General features: G+C 38.4%; 1 protein-coding gene across 1 annotated transcript in view; it reads left to right on the forward strand.

Moving 5' to 3' along the window:
- Positions 1–2,765: 2,765 nt before the first annotated feature.
- Positions 2,766–22,291, forward strand: part of LOC118846815 (complement decay-accelerating factor-like) — a 67,579-nt gene continuing 48,053 nt past the window's right edge. Inside the window, exons 1-4 of the mRNA XM_036755534.1 lie at positions 2,766–2,795; positions 4,207–4,822; positions 5,476–5,667; positions 11,449–11,548. Coding sequence (XP_036611429.1) covers positions 2,766–2,795; positions 4,207–4,822; positions 5,476–5,667; positions 11,449–11,548 — 938 coding nt within the window. The remainder of the gene's footprint in view (positions 2,796–4,206; positions 4,823–5,475; positions 5,668–11,448; positions 11,549–22,291) is intronic.

Genomic DNA, 22,291 nt, shown 5'->3' on the forward strand with positions numbered 1-22,291 from the left:
ATCTCTCACCACTCATATCCAATCTATTGCCCTGACCTGTTGATTTCAACTTTGCAACATCTCATATGCTTCCTTTTCTCCTCTGACACAGCCAGCACTCACCACATTGTCTGGACTCTTGCAAAGCCTGATGATGGGTCTGCCTACCTCAAGTATCTCTCCACTCCAATCTATCATCCCCATGCAGTCACCAAATAGATTTTCCTAAGGTGCAGGTCCAGCTGTCAGCTCCCTACTCAATAAACTCCAGCGGTTATTGAGGAAAATCAAATCCAATATCTCAGAATCATTATTTGTCTAGATGAAATTAGAGTTTGGAATATGATATTCCAAAACTCAAAAGAGATCAAGTTGTATCCCCAAATAACTTCCTGGATATTTGACCTTAATCGTCAATGACAAAAAGATGAATTTTCAAGAAAAAGGAGAAATTTGATTCACTTCTTTAAAAGAAATTATATGTGAGTGGGGATAGTTAACAAGCAAACACTTCAGACAAAAGACATGCAAGAAAATTAAATAAGGATAGTTAACAGGAAAAGAATAAAAATTGAAATCAGTGCTGCTATGCTCTAGTATAAAGCCAAGTTATTGTAACAACAAACGACAACTTTCACATATGTCAAGGGCCAAAGGAAAGGCTATGCCGAAGTGGGAAGAGAAAGGCATTGTTTGGAAGGAATTTGTTCTTTTGCTTTCTTGTTGGGAGCAGGGAGTTAAAAAAAAAAAAAAGCTAAGCCAAATCATGCACCATGGCGACATCTACTGGTTACAACTCCTCCTATCCAAAGGAAGGTAAATTTTGATGGCCAGAAGCTGCCCACTTAACTTGGGATTTACTGGCTAGATTTCTTTCTTTCTCCTTCCTTCCTTCAACCCAGTTCACTCTGAAGCTCATAGATTGGACCACAATAGGCCCCTGCCCAAGCTCCACTTAATGGCTGTTTTTTGGGCCCTCCTGGCTTAGAGTGAATGTCTATCATAACTGTTTCTCTTTGGAACAGCAACCCTGAGGATATTCCCTCCTAGCTTGATTTTTTTTCTTTTTTCTAATTAAAAGGGCCGTTCCTTGACTAACTTCTTTTTTTTTCTTTTATTTATTTATTTATTTAGTTTTAGTTTGCTACGCACAGTTCTACATAATTTTGAGTTCCAGATTTTCTTCCCTCCCTCCCCAAGACAGCATGGAATCCCATATAACTTCCATGTATAACTTGGCATTGAATTAATTTACACACTAGCCTTGACTAACTTCTTAAAGAGGCCTAGTCACTGAATGGGCATTACCTCACTCTAAGTGAGTACCTGAAAAGGCCTTAGCCTAAAAGGCCAGGGTCTCCCATTGCATCCTGGGTAATCTCCAGTCATCCTGATGAATATCAGACCACTGGACCCAGATGGCTCTGGAGGAGAAAGTGAGGTTGGTGACCTTGCACAGCCCTCCCTCACATAAATCAAAGTCAACTGCAAGTCATGTCATCATTTCCCTGATGTCATGGTCCTCTTTGAAAACGAAGGACAAACACAACAAATGGAAATTTAAATGTTTTGTTATTTTAAATTCTTCTTGTCTCATTTAAGCACAATTTCCTGCATTACTGCTGTATCCATTTGATATACCTATGCTCTAAGACTTTGATTTTTCTGAATTTTGATTTTTTTTAATAATTTATGTGAATTCATTTTTGTCTGAAACATGGTTACACTTATAAATAAGATTAAAAAGGTTAAATCCCTAGTTATTAATTCAGCCAAAACATTACTCCCTTTTGCCTTCACATTCACTACAGTAAAAGCAACACCAGTCAGCCATCCTCACGGGGCAGAGGCACTTATTTCCTTTAAACCTCTACAGCACCAACTCCACATACACAAGGCATTATGCTAGTAGATCTGAGGATGACCTTCAGTAACAGCAACCACACTGGGTTACCCAGGATGGCTGCTGGTGCAGGTTCTTTTATCTGCGTTACTAAGGAAAGATAGCTGTTTCAGGGGTCAACAATCTTCTTTAATTAAACAGAAGAAATACAGAGAAGAGAAATAAAGACCAACAGACAGAGCTCTACTGCCTGAATCAAAGCTTTACATCCACCACTGAATCGAGAGAGCCTTTACCTCTGAAGAGTCAGGGAGCTCTGAACATATGGCCAGTCAGAGTCTCGACCAGGCAATCACAACATCTTTCTTATAAGTGAGCCCCCAAAGCAAAAGCTCACCTCTCACAATATATACTCTTTCAGGTAATAGGCTCAGAGCCAGAAGGCATCACAACCAGACTCATTGCCTAATTAGCTTATTAACAAAAGGTGTGCAAGCCTTCTTATAAGCAACCTTCCTTTAATGGACTCCACATGAGGCCTATTAATGAGCAGGAAAGATCTTACACCCCCCTCCATTAACATTACACCTTCCTACATTCAAGAGAAACCACCTCAGCCTATGTAAGATACTATGCTTACTATACCCAGGGTGACAAACTAATAAGGATATGAGGAAGAATTTAAACCCAGGCCTTCTTGCCTGTCTCCTAGTCTCAGGATCTGATCTATCCCCATAACTGGAAGACAAAAACTCAGGACAGGAAGAGTCGGGGCAACTAGGTCTTTCCTCACATATCGGCTCTCCCATTTTCTTGGAGGATCCAGCATCTATTCTTACTTCTTTCCATCTCTGTTGCCTTTTAAAGCTTGCAATGTACGAGCAGTGGAATATTCCAGTGTTACTGGAATAATACTGTGGAATTGATTACATAATTACGTAAGATGCTCTTAATGTACTTTGGCGGTGCCAAGGTAGTAAGTGGCTGCCTTATTTAAGGCAGGTCTCATAGCCAACAGCGCTGTGCCTTTGGTATAACTGGAAATGATGTCAGTGTTACCTGATATCAGGTAGGTTCGTAAAGGATTGGGCTTCTATTTGAGCTTTGAGAACTCTTCAGTCATGTTCTGTTTTGTATTTATGACAATAAGATTAAAGTGCTCTTGCTGTGGAGAATATTTGCATTTTGTAAGTCCTGAAAAAAGTCCTATCTTTTCATCAGAGACAGATGACTTTTTCTCCCATACTTGCAAAAATATTTAAAACAACACCACTCTTCTCACAGTTTTTTTTGTTTATGGAAAAATAGTCCTTTTTAATAAAAAGTTATTAAAATAATGTTATTAAATGTTACCAAAATAACATTTTAATATGTAATAAGTTCATCGTTTCTATTTTAAAATTTTTTAAACTTATACATTTTAATTTCCAATATGATTAACTATTGTTGTACATAATCCACATAAATAAAAGTTCTTTGGGGTCCTCAATAAGTTTTCTGAGTGTAAAAAGGTCCTAAAACCAACAAGTTTGAGAACTGCTGCCCTACAGATTAGATTCCAAAGCCCAGGAATGGCAGGATCCCCCTCCCAGACCACTAACTCTGCTTCCAGCCCTCTCCCTGTAACTATCATTCAGGGAAGCAACCGTTGTAGAGATGTGACCTGGCAAATGCATCTGCAAGTGCAGAAATCCCATCTCCCTAGCGGCCATAGCTAAAACTGGAAAAAATGAAGTTCTTGCCACCAGATTTCTCAGCACTGGCAAATGACTCAACATCAAAAATTGACATCGTTTTGTCATTGGAAATTACATTAAAGAAAATTCCTCACCAGATATCTGCTTCATTGCTTGTACTCTGAGGACCCCTGGGCCTTTCCATTCATTCATTCGTTCATATTCACTCACTCACAATCCTGTTGTGCTTCAACCTATAACTTCATTGGTGCGGGGAAATCTAGGTGTGGAAAATCCATCTAGTAATACAGATCTTCATGCCTACAAGGATGGCTTTCTATTCACTAAGCATTTCTCAGCCTCGCAGCACAATTTAGTCTCATGTGAAAAACTACGAATAACCTTTAATTATTTCAAAGAGACCATTTTTTAGATAGACCTATCCCACTGAAAACATAGCAGATCTCGATTCTTTATTTCTCATCTTCCAAATCCTCTGCGCCTGTTACTTGCCCTTCCTCACACCCTTCTTTCTCCGGCCTCAGAGCTTTTGTGATTGCCGGCTGTCGCCCGTGCCTAGCATGCCCTCTCCTGGTCATTTCTTCCCACCAAATTCCTCCGATGGAGTAACGGGACTGCCTTCCTATTAATGCTACTGGCACCCAGTTTTATTTGTCTCCAGTTGGGCTGTAACGTGTTCAACTCCAGCTGCGCTGCTCCGCCGCGCGACCCGGTGCAGAGCGCGGCGAGGGCCCGCTCCCCGGACGCTCAAGGGTCCGCCTGGAGCGGCGGCGCGCACACCATGGCGATCGAGGTAGGGCCGGGGGTGATCTTAGAGCGAACCTGGCTCGGGAGGGAGTGGCCCGGCACTGGTTTGGTTTTCCAGGCTGGGTGGCGGCGGAGGGCGCGGCGGGCTTCTGGTGCCTCCCACACCCGACACGGCTGAGAACGCCGTGGACCGTGATCACCAGAGGGCGGGGCGGCCTTCCTGCCCCGCCCCCGCGGGCTGGTGCTTTCACTGGCTGTGGCCTAGGTAGGGCCCAGTGCGACGCTGGTGGCCCTGGCCTCCGCCCCTTTGCCGCGGCGGGCGCTCTGGGACCGGGACCAAAGACGCCCCTTGCTGGCTCGGGCCTAGCAGCCACCGCCTTCTCCTTGGTCCCCGCACCGCTCTGCATCCCGCACTGGGGAGCACCCCGGAGTGCATCTCAGTCTGGGCTTGTCATGAGCCCCGGGCCCCGGAGCGCGCCCCCGGTGCAGGGGCTGCCCTGCCGGTCATCGTCGCTGCTGCTGCTACAGCTTCTGCTGAACCTGCCCCTGGCGCGCGGTGAGAGGCTCGAGGGGGCACGTGGGCTGGGGGGAGGGGGAGAGAGAAAGGCAGACAGGACCCGGCAAGGGGGAGAGGAAGGAGAAGGTCCGTTGTCATGGCAACGGAGAGCCGGGGATGAGGGAGGATGAAGAATGCGTGGTCCTCGTCTCCTTCCTGGAGCCTTCTGGACTCCGGCTGGCTTCCCTAGGGAGGTTAACGGAAGGAAGGATCAAGGAAACCAACCAACCAAATACCAGCAATAAAAACTAAAGAAAACGAGATAAATCCGCCCCAATTCCTCCGGAGGACCCCACACAAAACAATAAAATCAGTTTCTGTTAGTCGTGTAGCAGTAGCAGCTTCCAATTGGGATCCTTTTTCAAATGCGCAATTTCCTACTTTAAGGAGTGTTTGTACAAGGGCTGGGTTTGGGTTGAGTCAGGAGAGTATCTCCGAAAGTAAGAGACCATACTGGTTGAGAAATGAACACACCTTACCCAACGGGTGAAGGAATGACGTATCAGCTCCATGGCTTAAAGGCTGGTGTGAACTGATGAAGTCTGGAATGTCCTCCAGTGAGGATTTTTTCCAGTATCAGAAGTGACCTGCGAGTGGCTTTTGTTTGTAGGTGTATATTCCAATATTTCTTCTTTTTCTCTCTCCATGTATAGGTACCTGTGGTGTGCCAGAAAGGTTACCATTTGCTATGATGACAAAGGATTCTACAGGCCAGGAAAACTTTCCTGAGGGTTCTAAAGTGAACTATACTTGTCGACCCGGTTACCTAAGAAACTATAATTTGCCACCAACGCGTACTTGCCTTCCAAATGGAACATGGTCCGAAGCAACCCAATTTTGTCAAAGTTAGTATTCTTAAAACTTTTACTCCTCCCTTTTCAATTAATTTTCAAAAGAAACTTTCACTGCATTTAAACCCTTTGGTTTTAAGTTTTAGAGGTTTTAAGTGTTAGGGTAATTTATTTTTAGCATCTATTTATTAGCATCATCTATTTTTAGCAAATAGATGAATTAAGACAGATTTTCTGAATGAAAACAAGACATTTTGCCATTCTGAAAAAAAAACCCGGGTGCATTATGTGTCAGAATTTCCCGATTTTTGCCAAAAATTTGAAACAAAACTTAAATTAAATAAACATTAACTAAGTTATTAACATGCAAGGCCTTCGGGATACAGACACTGCAGGAACTTTGCATTCTCCCCGGGAGATATAGCACTTATTCAGATAATGAAATACAAGAACATCAGAAGATGAGGGGAGAAATCAGGTAAAAATAATCAGGAAAGACTTCTCTAAGAGCCCCTGAGTTGAATGTTGAAGCAACCTGAGAATTCTGAGAGGTAACTGTGAGAAAGGGCATGTGGATACATGCAAGTGGACAGCATTACAGAGGACAGGACTTTGTAACTGATTGGCTTTAAAAGTGAGGAAGAATAAAGAGGCAGAGATGATTCTGAGGTTGTGAACCAGGTGAACTGGAAAGATGGTGGAGCGAGCCTTCAGCAGAAGTAAGGAAGTTTGGAAGGGGTGGGTTTAGAGGGAAAAATAAGTCCTGTTTTCATCATGTTAAGTTGGAACTCCTTATGGGACATTTAGATGGAAATGTCCAACAGGCAGTTGGTGAAGCTCAGGAGAGAGCTTAGGGGTGGATTTATAGATTTAAGAGTTATTAGCAGAGAGATCATAACTGAAGCCATGGAAGTTTATGACATTGACAAGAGAGAGTACAAAGAGAGGAAAGAAGATGACCCAGATCAATACAAAAGGAAGGGTACTGGCTCTAGAGTCAAAGGAGTTCAGTTCAAATAGTCACTTAATCAAGGACTTCACTTTCTTCATCTATAACAGGAGGGGATTGCATTAAATGGCCTCTGAGGCATCTTCCAGCTCTGGACCTATGATCTATCCTGTGATTAGGAGGCAGGGCATGGATGATCAATTAGCAAGCCAGAAATTACCTTTCATATACATACAGGATTATTTAAGTAGGAAAAAAGTAATGGATATTAGATTTTGGCATAACTGCAATTTGTAGCAAATATGTACTAATCATGCCCATTTGTAATAAAAATGTACTAAGCAGCTTCCAGAAATAGTTAATGGGGGAACATAAAAATGATGACCCTACTAGCAACCTGATCATTAATTTCTTCACATTTCTAAACCCCAGTGATCATATTTCAATTAATCATTAGCTTGGTCATACCCTTGAACTCACTAATTAGAGTTCTTAGAATTCTTATAACTTAGAATCTTAGAATTTTAAAGTCTCCAAGGTCTGACACTTTGACATTGTATTCTCTGGCCAGAACATTCCAGCCTTTCACTTTTCCCTCTCTTTCACTAATACTGAATCTACTTGTGGCTCTTTGCAATTCGAAGGTAGCATTTTTGCTTTTTCTTTGTATCCTCAGAGTTTACCTATTCCATGTACATAAATAAGGGCTTACTAAATGCTTGTTGAATGTGACCTGCAGTTCCTTAACCCACTTTAATGTTTCACTGGATACTACTCTAGAATCCCTTGTACTCCTGACCTCTCAGTTGATTCAGCTTTTCTCCAGCCAGTCAGCTCTCTGAGTGATCCTGCTCTTCCAGTTAGCTTAATTACCAGTAAAACAGCCGAAGAACATGCCTGTCAGCCTCTCTGTTGTGTCCTTTGTAAACAGCCCCTCCTATTTCCTTCTGTGTCTTTTATCTCCTACTTCTCCACTCAGCATCCCCTCTAGCCTCCATCTTATCTGATTGTTGCCTGTTTCACATAGTTTCTAACACCTCAAGCCAAGGCCTTCTCAAAAGCAGTACCCTACATCTGATTTATGGAACTTAAAAAGCCCGTCTACGTGCTAATGGCCCCTAAACAATTAGTTGATTTATAATTTCTTAGGTATAACCTTTAAAACTCCAAAAATAGTCATATGTAAATGAGCTGGTGAACCACAATATCCTGAAGTCAACTTAGAGTCAGTCAGGCCTCTGTCTTCAAACAGATCCTGTCAGTATATTTATAATATGATATGATATGATATGATATATGATATGATATGACATGGAGGACACTTTTCTTTCAGGTCATCAGAACAAGTCTTTCTTTTGCTTTAACATTTTTATCTGAGGATGTGTCTTCTGACACTGACACAAAATATTCTTTTTCTACCCTTTTCAGAAAAAAAGTTCACATACAAAAATACATTATACAGGAAAAATGACCAAACTGTTCATAACCTTTGACCCAATGATACCACATCTTTTCTTATTAGAATGTAAGTTCCTTGAGGGCAAGGACTCTCTCACTTTTGTACTTATAGCCCTATGGCTGAGTACAGTGCTTGGCACCTAATAAGTAAGCACTTAATAAATACTTTTTCATTCATTCGTTAGAATTCATATTTAATATGATCAGAGAGCAGGTTATTACATTACAATGACCTTGACTTCAGAGAACTTATGAAATATATAGCTCTTCCCTCAGTGCAGAGTGAGTCATATCCTGAAAGGCAAAACTTCTTTGTCCCAAAGAAGGATTCTTCCGGGGTGAGTGAGGGATATTTGGAATGACTGCAATGTGTAAGAAAGATAGCATCAAGCAAACATCATCCCTCTCCCTCAAGAAATGCTATGTAGCCCCAAGACACCACGTCAGAGGAATAGCAGAAGTAGGAAGAAGGTTAAATAAGAGGCTGCCGTAAAGAACATTATTGTGCTTTTAAAAATATATATGTATTCTCTCAGAGCTTATCTGTGTCTTCCCTCTCTCTCTACATTTCCTCCCTTTGTAATCTCCTCCATGCTTAAAGTTTTAATTATCATTTCTGCAAAGATGACTCTCAAATCCATTATTTCTAGCCCTGACCATTCTTAGGAGCTCCAGACCAGAATCTCTTTCTTTTTACAGGAGGGAAAGAGACAGACAGACAGATGTAGATATATAAAAATATGTATTTAGTAATAGATATAAATGTACACACATATAAAAATATATATCTGTATCTGTATCTAGATACATAGATGAATATGTCTACATATATAAAAATAAAAACATCCATATCTATGTTTAGGTATATATTTTATTATATAGATATTAACATGATAATTATAGATATAATATTATAGATATCAATATTTTATTTTTACATATGTGTATACATATAAAAAGAGAGACGTAGATATACACATACATATACACACATCCCTAGATTCCCCATTGGCACCTCAAATTCAACACATCAAAAACCAGAGTTACCACTTTTTCCCCTAAACCTTCTCTTCTTTGCAACTTCACTGTTAATGTCTTTGGTATTACTATCCAGCCAGTCTCTAGTGTTTGGGATTTTAGGTTTATTTTCCAGTTGTTTCTTAGCTCTCATACCCATTTCCCAACTCCTATTGATTCAATTTCGCTATCTTTTGCATGACCCCTCCCTCTTTCTTCCCACTGCAACCACCTAGAATCAGGCCCTTGTTACTATCTGCATAGACCAAGTTTTTGTTTGTTTGTTTGTTTGTTTGGGGTTTTTTTGTTTTGTTTTAAAACTGGGACTCATCTCTCCCAGGACAGAAGTGACCACTCATGGACCAGATTCCATACTGATTGACATGGGATCTTTGACCAGTTCCATTTCTAACTGGACCAGCTCTCCCCTCCTTAGGCCATCTGGCATCCTCTTCCCAGGGCCTGACTATGTTGGTGCCTACTACAGCTCAAAACTCCGTAGTAACAGCAATCCAATAGCCTCAACTTTCCCAATAGCAGAAATTACAGCTATATACCACTCTTCCCAGCCATGCCCAGACAATAGCAATAACATCTAGTCGCTCCCCTTTCCAATCTGTGTCTTATATCACTGTCAAAAACAAAAACAAACAAGCAAAAAACCCAACCCCTCCCTTCTTCCTAGCTATATCTTGCCTCTGCTCAAAAATATTCAGTAGTTCCCTATTACCTACCAAGTAAAGTTCCTATTCCTTTTTTTTTGGCAATCCAGAACCCCGACAATCTGAGTTTATACAGTCTTTCTAGCATTAGCGCATATGATTTCCTTCCACATAGTCTAAGTTAGTCAAACTCTTTACCTTTCCACCTCCAATCTCCCACCCCCACTACCAGCTGTACTTTGTGTTTTCCTAGCTCTCTATGCCTTTGCCCATCTTCTTCCCTATGACTATATTACCCATGACCCAGAACATCCTCTAGCCCTGGACTCACATGAATCTATGAAAACAAAATGTATTAAGCACTTAAGATGTGCCATGTGCCATGCTAAGTGATGGGGATAAAAATGCAAAAACAAAGGTAATGCCTTTCCTCAAGGAGCTTATATGAGAGAGACCACACCCATGGGGGAATGGTAGCCAGGAAGGAAGATATTGAGTCATTGGGATGATGAATAGAGCCATAGGAGAATAGATATCACCAACTCTTTTCAGGAACAATGACAGAATTGATTTAATTATAGTTTCAAAACCAGAAAGGGGAGTGAACAACAGAAGGTGGCCCTGGGGCAGCATAGTAGCTGGTGAGTAAAAGTCCAAAGAGTAAAGTAGATTCATGTCCTTCTGGGTCTTAAGTACTAACTCTTCTAAGTGCTGAAGCAAATGCGAAGTTTAAATAAGACACAGCCCCTGTGCTTATGGAGTTTATAACCTAGTAGCTGAATATGACACCGGCACAAATTGTTGTACTATACATAATATATGATAAGTATATTAGGGAGTAACAAAGTGGCCCAATAGAAATGAAGCAAGGAGGGAGAATTAGACAAGGTTTCATGGAAAAGGTGGCATTTGAATTAAGCTTCAACAGATAATTTCTCCATAAATATTCGAATAATCTTATTTATTAAATAATCTTAATAAACATTGTATTTTGTTTTGTTTCAGTCAGGGAAGAATTTTCTTTTTTTAATAGTATTTTATTTTCCCTAACTGTATGTCAAGACAATTTTTAGCATTCATTTTTACAAGATTTTGAGTTCCAGAATTTTCTCCCTCTCTCCTTCCCCCCCCTTCCTAAAATGGTAGGCAGTTTGATATAGGTTATATATGTGCAATTATGTAAAACATATTTCCATATTAGTCACAATTGTGGAAGAAGAAACAGATCAAGAAGGGGAAAAAAAACCATGAAAAAAATAAAGTGGAAAAAAAGGATGCTTTGATGTGTATTCAGAATCCGTCAGTTCTTTATCTGGATATGGATAGCATTTTCCTTCATGGATCCTCTTTAGTTGTCTTGGATTATTGTGTTGCTGAGAAGAACTAAGTCATTCATAGTTGATCATGCTACAATGTTGCTGATACGACGAACAGTGTTTTCCTGTTGCTGATGCTATGTACAATGTTTTCCTGGTTCTGCTCATTTCATCTTGCATCAGTTTGTACAAGTCTTTCCAAATTTTTCTGAAATCTGCCTGCATATCATTTCCTATTATGCAATAGTATTCCATTACATTCATATACCACAGTTTGTTCAGCCATTTCCCAATTGATGGGCATGGGGAAGAGTTTTCAGTTGGGGTACAACGATCCCAAATATTTCACTATAATTATGGTCCTGATTTAAAAACTAAGGTGTGCTTCGTATTATGTGAAATGACAACTAATTCTAACTTTATTTCTTATTAGAAAAACGGTGCCCTAACCTTGGAGACCTAATCAATGGTCACATTAATATTGAGGAGGACATGGTATTTGGTTCAACCATTTCTTTTAGTTGTGAAAAAGGGTGAGTTGCTAACTTTGATATATCATTATATTTATTATCATTGATAAATAATTGAAGAACCAAAATAAGGTTGTAATTTCTATTTTTAATTCTCTATGTTCTACAGTTACTGAGGATTCTTTCTTTAAAAATTCTAAAATCTTCCTTTACCAAAAATGTAAAGGAATAGGTTAATGGCTGCTTGTATTTATATTAGGGCAGCCTAGAGTTCTTTATGACTTCTGTTGTTATGATCTCAAGCTAATTATTGCACTAGTATGTTATACATTTCATTTATCTTAACTGGTTCAGAATGATTTCATATTATAATTCATTTTTTGTTATTGTTGATCTTGTGTTTTTACATCACCTACATTTCACAATATTTCCTCTCCCCATCTTCTCCATCCCATGAGAGCTACCTCTTATAACAAAAAATTAAAAAGAGGCAAAGAAAACAGTTCAGCAAAACTGTTTCATCAAACAAGTCCAACATACTATATTATATGCAGTGATCTATATCTGTGATCCTATGCCTTTGCAAAGAAAGAAGGGAAATTCATTTTCTTATCTCTTCCTTAAGGACAAAATTGGTCATTTTAATGTCAGTCATTCTGTTGTTCATTTCATTTATATTCTAGTCATTGTGTATATTGTTTTTCTGGTTCTGCTTACTTCACTTTTCATCAGTTCATATGTCTTCCTATGTCCTCACAGTCATCATTTCTTGTAATGCTGTAATGTTCCTTTATATTCATGTGCTACGATTTGTTTAGCCATTACCCCAATCAGTGGGTATCTATTTTGTCTCTAGTTCTTTGTGACTGAGTCCAGTTTTTAGAGAATAGATAGCATGGGGAACATTTAAAGGGCATAATTGAATTGATTTTCAATTAGTTAAATCTTGGGAATTCAGTTAACCTTGTAGGGATTCTTAGAGAGTAAATTTGCATGAAGGCCCTCTTCTGAGATCTAGTCCACCACATTCTCATAGCATTTTGGTGTCAGAAAGATATTGTCCTTAGGAGTGGTTCTGGATTATACCTCCCATGATGCTTTAGGAACAGACTCCCTCAATGAGGGGATTAACAATAGAAAATAAACCAGGTTTTCTTTAAAAAAAAGTTTTAGAACCTCTTTTGTAACTGTTGTCGAACTTTTTCATTCATTTCCATTCAGTTTGTACCTTCTCCCATACTTGACATCACTCAACTTGTTTTCCCCAGCTTCAGGTTTGGAGTTCAGTAACTCTGGTCTCATTAGACCTCCTACTGAAGTAAAGGTTTGTATATACCTCAAGTTAGAAAAGACTTCAGATCCCGTAGCCCAACCCATCCTTGAAGTACGGGTCTCCTCAGATGGTCTTCCACTCTTCACTTTGAAAATGTACGGTGCCAGGGAACTCACAATAGTAACAACTCATATTTCTATTGTGCTTTAAGGCTTACAGGTAAATTCTTTTGTAAAAACCTGTTATGGTCACTTTACAGAACAAATAAGGAAGATAACCTCAGAGAAATTAGGCAATTTGCCCAGGGATGTGCAGCTAACTAGTGTCAGGGTCAGGATTCAAACTGCTGTTCCTTGCCTTAATCAGGCCTTATCTAGAATATTTTGTTCAGTTTTAATTAGCACATTTTAGGAAGGATAGTGGTTATTTTTAGCAAGCATTTGAAAAAGGGTGAGCAGAATGTTGAAGGGCCTTAGATCATGCCATAAGCCAGTCAAAGGGAAGAACAGGAGAGTGTTTCTCTGGAGAAAAGAAGACTTGGGGGGAGTAGGAAGAAGGAAGAGGGTTGAAAAGGGCGGTGTGGTAGCTATCTTCTAAGTGTTATCCAGCAGCAATCACTGTGGCCAGCTCAGGAAGTGACCACTTGAAGTCTCAGCTTCCTCTTCTCCCTCTCTTCAGTGAGTATAGGACGGGCCTGGTAGGAAGTAACCTATCTAGTCGGAAATAATGAGATTAACTTGTGAAGGTTTTTTAATCTAGGTTGAGGGTCCCAGTTCCACCTGGCTTCCTTTCTCCAAAAAGTTACAGAACTTAAAAAAATGAATTGCAAATAGAATTCATAAAATGCTCTGAGCCTTCAGAGATCTGTTGATTTCTGAGGAGAGAGAGCAGTTTCCTGGCCAGCTGAATTTAGCAATTAGCCACAGATTTCCCTTCCTTTATCATACTTTCTATAGAAAAAAAAAAAGAAACTCAGGATACTGTTAAAATTACCTTATCTTCTTTTGGGGGTGGGAGCTGAGAGTGGAATAGAGAAGCAAGAGAAGTACTCAGCTGAGCTCTCCCAACATTTCCCTCCAAACAACTTTAAAATAATACCTCAAGGGGGCGGAGCCAAGATGGCGGCTGGTAAGCACGGACTAGAGTGAGCTCCGTACCCGAGTCCCTTCAAAAACCTATAAAAAATGGCTCTGAACCAATTCTAGAACGGCAGAACCCACAGAACAGCAGAGGGAAGCAGGGCTCCAGCCCAGGACAGCCTGGATGGTCTCTGGGTGAGGTCTATTCCGCACGGAGCTGGGAGCTGGGAACGGAGTGGAGCAGAGCCCAGCCTGAGCGGCGTGGACGATCCAGACCAGAAGCCGGGCGGAGGGGGCCCTAGCGCCCTGAATATGTGAGCTGCGGCAGTTACCAGTCCCCCCTCGACCCACAAACACCAAAGACTGCGGAGAAGGTTAGTGGGAAAAGCTGCGGGAGTGGAAGGAGTTCGGGGTTCGGCTTCCAGCCCCGGGGGCAGCGGAGGTGGGGCAGCTACAGCTGTTGTTACTTCCGGCTCCAGGCCCACCTGGTGGGAGGAATTAAGTGGCGGATCAGAGCAGGAGTGCAACAGCCTGCTGAAGATCTAAGCCCAGTCTGGACTGGGGGTCCTTGGGGAAGGAGGAGTGCGGCTCTGACAGAGCTGGCACCTCCCCCCCAAACGTAGAACATAGAACTCGTAAGTCTACAAGCAGTCATACCCCACTGAAAAACTCAAGGGTCAAGTTAGTGGGTTGGGAATATGGCCAGGCAGCGAAAATGCGCCCAGACTCAGTCTCAGACTTTGGATTCTTTCTTTGGTGACAAAGAAGACCAAAACATACAGCCTAAAGAAGACAACCAAGTCATAGAGCCTACAACAAAAGCCTCCAAGAAAAACATGAACTGGCCCCAGGCCATAGAAGAACTCAAAAAGGATTTGGAAAAGCAAGTTAGAGAAGTAGAGGAAAAATTGGGAAGGAAATGAGAAGGATGCGAGAAAACCATGAAAAACAAGTCAATGACTTGCTAAAGGAGACCCAAAAAAATACTGAAAAATACACTGAAGAAAACAACACCTTAAAAATAATACCTCAAATTGAATTATGGAATGGCAGAGCCAGAAAAAGGTCAGAGTGAGACATTATTCCAGCCAAAGATAGTTTAGGAGCTCCATGAGGTATATATTTAAGAAGTGGAGGCTGGCCCATGTGGATGAAACACCAGTGGTGTGGTCAGGTGGTGGTAACAGAAGCAGCAGCAGCTTCAGGAGCTCTGAAGCCCGACATGGTAAGGAGACCTGGCAGCTGATCGGAAAATATTAAGAGACCCCTGTTCTAACACTGGACACAGGGCTAGACTCTGTTTGGCAACTCATTGCCCATATCTCTTCTGGATTATAGCTCAAAGGAGAAGAGGAGCACTTTCAGTCAACAGGGAGTGGAATCCCTGAGGGGCAGTATCACTTTTGGCCCCAAGGGATCAGGGACCCTGAGGAACAATATTGTTTTCTGATTCCAAGGGAGGAGGGGCCCTAAGGAGCAGTATTAATTGCAATCTCAATGGATCAATAGCCTTTCCTGAGTAAGGCTCACAATGTGGACCAAGAGAACAGTAACTACACTTATTCCCAGATCACACCACTTTGGAAGCACAAAAAATTTCCAGACCTTCTGAACTAGCTCTAGAAACAGCAGTGTGAAAAAAGTTGAAGCTTGAGATGAGCCCCTTCCCCCCACAAGCTGAAAACAGAGCCCAACATTAACATAAAGTTCCAAATCAAGAAATAGAGGGGGGAAAATAAACAACAAAAAAAGAACCTGACCATAAGAAGCTACTATGGTAACAGGGAAGATCAATACACAAACTCAGAAGAAGAAGAAGACAATGAAGTCAAAACAGCCGCAAGCAAAGCCTCAAAGAAAAAATGTGAAGTGGAGACAAGCTCAAAAAGAATTCCTGGATAAGCTAAAAATTTGTAAAGTCAAATAAAAGTGGTAGATGAAAAATTAGGTAAAGGAATGAAAGCAAAGGAAGAAAATTATGAAAAGACAACTAACATCCTGGTAAAAGAAGCACAAAAGAAATACTCAAGAAAACAGAATTGGCCAAATGGAAGAAGAGGTACAAAAATTCATTGATAAAAATAACTCTTTAAAAAGCAAAATTGGATAAATTGGAAGGAAAGGTACAAAAATTCACTGAAGAAAATAATTCTTAAAAATTAAAATTGGTAAGTGCAAGCTAAGACTCCATGAGACATAAGAAACAATAAAAAAATCAAAAGAATGAAAAAGTGGAAAAAAATGTGAATATCTCATTGGAAAATAACTGTCCTGGAAAATAAATCAAGGAGGAATAATTTAAGAATTATTAGACTATGTGAAAACCATAATAAAAGAAAGATCCTAGATGACATATTTCAAGAAATTATCAAGGAAAACTTCCCTGACATCCTAGAAACAGAGAATAAACTAAAAATTGAAAGAATCCACTGATAACCACCGGAAAGAGAACCCAAAATGAAAACTCCTGGAATATTATAGCAAAATTCCAGAGTCTCCAGTCAAAGAGAAAATGTTTTAAGCAGTCAGAAAGATACCATTTAAATACTATGGAGCCATAGTCAGGATCATACAAGATTTATCAGTTATCACATTAAAGGGGCAGAGGGCTTCAAATATGATTTTCTGGAAGGCAAAAGAGCTGGGATTACAACCAAGAATAACCTGCCTGGCAAAACTGAGTATAATCCTTCAAGGGAAAAAAACGGATATTTAATGAAATAGAGAACTTTCAAGTATTCTTAATGTAAAGACCAGAGCAGAATAGAAAATTTGACATTGAAACATAATCAAGAGAAGCATAAAAAGGTAAACTTGAAAATGAAATCATAAGAGATGCAATATGGTTAAACTATTTACTTTTCTATATGGGGAGAAGATTCATGTATCTTTTAAGAACTTTATCATTATTAGAGCAGTTGGAAGGATTGTACATAGAAAGAGGGTACAGGAGTGAGTCCATTATGTTGGGATGATATGAAAAAATGCATAGACAAGAAAGAGGGATGGCCTAAGAGAAGGGGGAAGAGAAAGGAAGAACAGGGCACACAAGGAAGAGCTTTTATAGTTTAGGGGAAAGTGGTGGGATGGTGGCACAATGCTTGAAACTCACATCTAAATTGATTCAAAAAGGAAAATACACACACACCACACACCACACACACACTTACATTGGTAATAGAAATCTACCGTACCCAACAGGGGAGTGGGGTGGTGGTGGTGATAAAAGGCAGATAAAAGAAGGCATTGGTCAGCAGCATAACAGACTTTAGAGGAGGGATGAGAGAGAGAAAGACAGAGAGAGAGATAAACAGAAGAAAATAGAATAGAGGGAAATGCACAGTTAATAATCATAATTGTGGATGTGAATGAGATGAACTCATCCATAAAAGAGAAAGATAGTAGAATGGATTATATACCAGAATCCAATAGTGTGTTGTTTACAAGAAACATACTTAAAACAGAGAAAGACACACACACACACAGACTCGAAATAAGGGTCTGGAGCAACATCTATTATGCTTCAGCTGAGATAAAAAAAACAGGAATAGTGATCCTGATCTCAGACAAACAAAAGCAAAAATAGACCTAGTTAAAAGATATGTGCAGGGAAATTATATCTTGTTAAAAGACATCATAGAAAATGATGTAATATCAATACTAAACATAAATGTACCAAATGACATTGCATCCAAATTCTTAAAGGAAAAGTTAAATGAATTTCAGTAGGAAAAAGTAAAACTATACTAGGTGGAGGCCTCAAATTTCCCCCTCTCAGAGCTAGATAAATATAACCACAAAATAAATAATAAAGAAGTCAAGGAGATGAATAGAATCTTAGAAAAACTAGATATTATTGATGTCAGGAGAAAACTGAATGGGAAAAGAAAAGATTATAACTTCTCCTTAGCTGTACATGGCACCTTCACCACAACTGACCATGTATTAGAGCATAAATACCTCACAACCAAATAAAGAAAAGCCGAAATACTAAATGCACCCTTTTCAGACCATGATGCAATAAAACTACATTTCATAAAGGGCTGTGGAAGCATAGATTAAAAGCTAACTGGAAACTAACCTAATCCTAAAGAATGAGTGGGTCAAACAACAAATCATAGAAACAATCAATAATTTCATTGAAGAGAATGACAACAATGAAACAACATACCAAAATTTATGGGATGTAGCCAAAGCAGTACTTAAGAGAAAATTTATATCTCTAAGTGCATACCTCAATAAAAGTGAACAGAAATCAGCTAATTTTTAAATTAATTTGATTTCTTTTAGTTTAATCATAGGATTAGGCTCCCTTCTTTAGGAAAACCTTAGCCCTTACAGCTAAGCCAGACTAAAAATAGATAGTATCTTAAGTCTAAGTTACCTATAGATTTAGTGCATAGATAGATTGAGAAGATTTTATCACTTAGTAGAAGATAATTTAGAACAATAAAATAATCATAAGATTATAAGGTTTTTCAAAAGACTAAATTTCCCCTTTCTAGTAGAAAGCAGGGGTTTCTAAGTTCCCCTTTCTGGCAACTGGAGAAATGTTAGCCAGAGGATATGCCCTTTTTTTCTTGAGCAAGAGTCTAAATTGAGTAACTGACTCTGCTAAGGAAGTTGGGAAGAGAGTGTTAACCATTGACCACAAATTCCTCTTTCCCAATACATTTTCTGGTTATAAAAGATATCACCTGGTGGAAAAGCTATCTGGCATAAGATTAAGAAAGTCTGAGAGAAGCTAACTAGTCAAGTGACCTGCCTTGTCCAATAGAATTATGTTCAAAACAAGTTTCTGTAATTTTTCCAATTCTTTTTGGTTGTAAAATCATCTCTGTAAATCACTCCATGTCTCTAATATCTGAAGAGTCAGGTGACCTGGTTTAATATGCAAATGCTAGCTTTGCAAATTAAATCATAGATGGCTGGGTAACTTTGTCCTCAATTTGCTTTTTGTTTTAGATAATAAATTGTAACAAAAGTAAATGAGTGAATTGGGCATGCAGTTAAAAAAAACTAGAAAAAACAAATTAAAAATTCTCATCAAAATGGAAATCCTGAAAATCAAATGAGAGATTAATAAAATTAAAATTAAAAAAAAACCATTGAACTAATAAATAAAACTAGGATCTGGTTTTATGGGGGGAAAACAATAAAATAGGTAAACCATTGGTTAATTTGATTTTAAAAAAAGAAAGAAGTAAACAAATTAGTGGTATCAAAAATGAAAAGGGTGAATGTACCATCAAATGAAGTTGAAATTAAAGCAATTATTAGGAGTTATCTTGCCTAGTTATATGCCAGCAAACCTTAAAATCTCAGTGAAATGGATGAATGATCACAAAAATATAATCTGCCCAGTTTAACAGAAGAGGGAATATAATAGTTAAATAACCCTATCTTAGAAAAAGAAATTGAACAAGCCATGAATGAGCTCCCTAAGAAAAATCCCCAGGACCAGATGGATTAGTAAGTGATTTCTACTAAACATTTAAAGAAAAATTAATCCCAATATTATATAAACTATTTGAAAAAATAGGTAAAGGAGTCCTATCAAATCCCTTTTATGACACAAATATGGTTTTGGTACCTAAACCAGGGACAGCAAAAACAGAAAAAGAAAACTATAGACCAATTTCCTTAATGGATACTGATGCAAAAAATTTAAATACAATACTAGTAAGGAAATTACAACAATATATCAAAAACATAATACATTATGACCAGGTGGGATTTATACCAGGAATGCAAGGCTGGTTCAATATGAGGGAAACCATCAGTGTAATTGATCATATCAATAACAATAACAACAAAAATCATATGATTATATCAATAGAAGTAGAAGAAGTCTGACAAAATATGACACCCATTCCTATTGAAAACACTAGAAAGCCTAAGAATCAACAGGAACTTTCTTAAAATGATAAGTAGTTTCTATCTAAAACCAAAAGGAAGCATTATCTACAATGAGGATAAACTGAAGCCTTCCCAGCAAGATCAGAAGTGAAGTAAGGATGCCTGTTATCACTTCTATTATTCAGCATTGTGCTAGCAACAGGACAAGAAAAGAAATTGAAGAAATAAAAACAGGCAATGAGGAAACAAAAGCAGATGATATGATGGTTTACTTAGAAAATCAACTAAAAAACTACTTGAAATAATTAACAACCTCAGCAAAGTTGCAGAATATAAAATAAACCCACATAAACCATCAGTATTTCTATATTCTGCCAATAAAGCCCAGCAGCAAAAGAGAAAAATTCCATTTAAAATAACTGCACAATATAAAATACTTAGGAGTTCACTTACCAAGACAAAGCCAAGGATTATACAAACACAATTATAAAACACTTTTCACACAAATAAAGACAAATCCAAACAATTGAAGAAATTTTAATTGCTCATGAGTAGGCTGAGCCAATATAATAAAAATGACAATTCTGCTTAAGTTAATTTACTTATCCAGTGCAATACCAAATTACCAAAGAATTGTTTTATAGAGCTAGAAAAGATAGTAACAAAATTCATCTGGAAGAACAAAGGTCAAGAATATGAAAGGGATCAATGAAAAAAAAAAAAGTTAAGAACTGTGGCCTAGCAGTTCCAGGTTTCAACTTATATTACAAAGTGATAATCATTAAAACAATCTGGTATTGGCTAATAAATAGAGTGGTAGATCAATGAACTAGATTAGTTACAGAATACAAAATAATAAATGACTATATTAATCAAGTGTTTGATAAACCCACAGATCCAAGCTTTTGAAGTAAGACCTCACTATCTGACAAAAATTACTGGGAAAATTGGAAAGCAGTTTGGCAGAAATTAGGCATAGGTCAACATCTTGCACTGTGTACGAAGATATGGTCAAGATGGGTAAATGATTTAGACAAAAAGGGTGATGTAATAAGTGAATTAGGGGAGCATGGAACATGTACATGGTACATATCAGATCTAGGGATAAGGGAAGAGTTTATAACTAAACAAGAGATAGAGGGAATTATGGTAAGCAAAATAGGTAATTCTGATTACATGAAATTAAAAAAAAACTTTTTACCCAAACAAAACTAATACAGCCAAAATTAGACCAGGAAAAATGTTTGCAGCAAGTTTCTCTGATAAAGGCCTCTTTTCTCAAATATACAGGGACCCGAACCAAATTTATAAAAAATTAGAGCCATTCTCCAGTCCATAAATGATCAAAGGGTATGAACAGGCAGTTTTCAGATAAAGAAATCAAAGTTATCCATAATAATATGATTAGAGAAATGGAAATTAAAACAACTCTGAGATACCATCTCACATCTATGAGAATGTCTGACTCTAACATGACAGAAAAAGAAAATGACAAATGCTGGAGGGGATCTGGAAAAATTGGGATGCTAATGCACTGGTGGTGGAGTTGTGAACTAGTCCAACTATTCTGGAGAACAAAACTTATGTGAACTCATGCAAAGTAAAGTGAGCAGAACCACTAGAACGTTGTACACAGTAATAGCAATTTTGTAAAGGATGGCCAAATGTGAAAGACTTGGCTACTCTGATCAAGATAATCTAAGACAGTTCCAAATGGCCCATGATGAAAAATGCTATCCATATCCAGAGACAGTACTGATGAACTCTGAATGCAGATTGAAGCATACTTTTTTAAACTTTATTCTTATTGTTTTATTTTTAGTGTGTATTTTTTGCAACATAGCTAATATGGAAATATGTTTTGCACAAAATGTTTTTTCATATATAATTGAAATCAAATTGCTTGCCTTCTCAGGGAAGGGAGTAAGGCAAGAGTGAGAGAGAACTTGGAACTCAAAATTTTTATAAATGTTAAAAATTTTGTTAATGTAATTAGAAAATATTTAATGAAATAAATAAAAATTTTAAAAAGTTACTCTACCTTTATCTAGAAAGCCCCTTTTGGCAATCCAACCATTCACATTCAAATGGGGATAGTATCCTCCATCCTTCACAACCCAACAGTTCAATTTCCATTCCTAAAATTAATTTTCAATCTCATTTGGGTTTTTTGTGCACAACAGTTCTTTGCCCTTTCAGCAACCAGACTGCTCACACAGAAAAGAGACAGTGCCTTATGTAAAGATGAGAGTAATGAAAAAATCTCTTCACATCTCTTCTTTGGTACTGTTTCTTGTTTATGTTTTTCTGGATATTTTAATGTTATTATTGTTGTTGTTTACATGGTTATAAGTGTATATATACAGGGGAATTTAAAAAAATTTAAGCGATTATAACGATTTCTTTCCTAACTCCTTGGAAATTTTTTTAAAATATCCTTTCTGTTCTCATTGGGAAATACCTAGAATCTACAAAGAAGTGATAAAAATTTTAAAGAGACTGCCCATTTCCCGGAGGATATTTAATGATTATTATCAGATTGTTGTAAGTAATATTTATCATGAAGATTTTACTTGTCATTATTTTTCAAGAATT

Source organism: Trichosurus vulpecula, chromosome 4 (genome assembly GCF_011100635.1).
Source record: "Trichosurus vulpecula isolate mTriVul1 chromosome 4, mTriVul1.pri, whole genome shotgun sequence".
NCBI classification, from domain to species: domain Eukaryota; kingdom Metazoa; phylum Chordata; class Mammalia; order Diprotodontia; family Phalangeridae; genus Trichosurus; species Trichosurus vulpecula.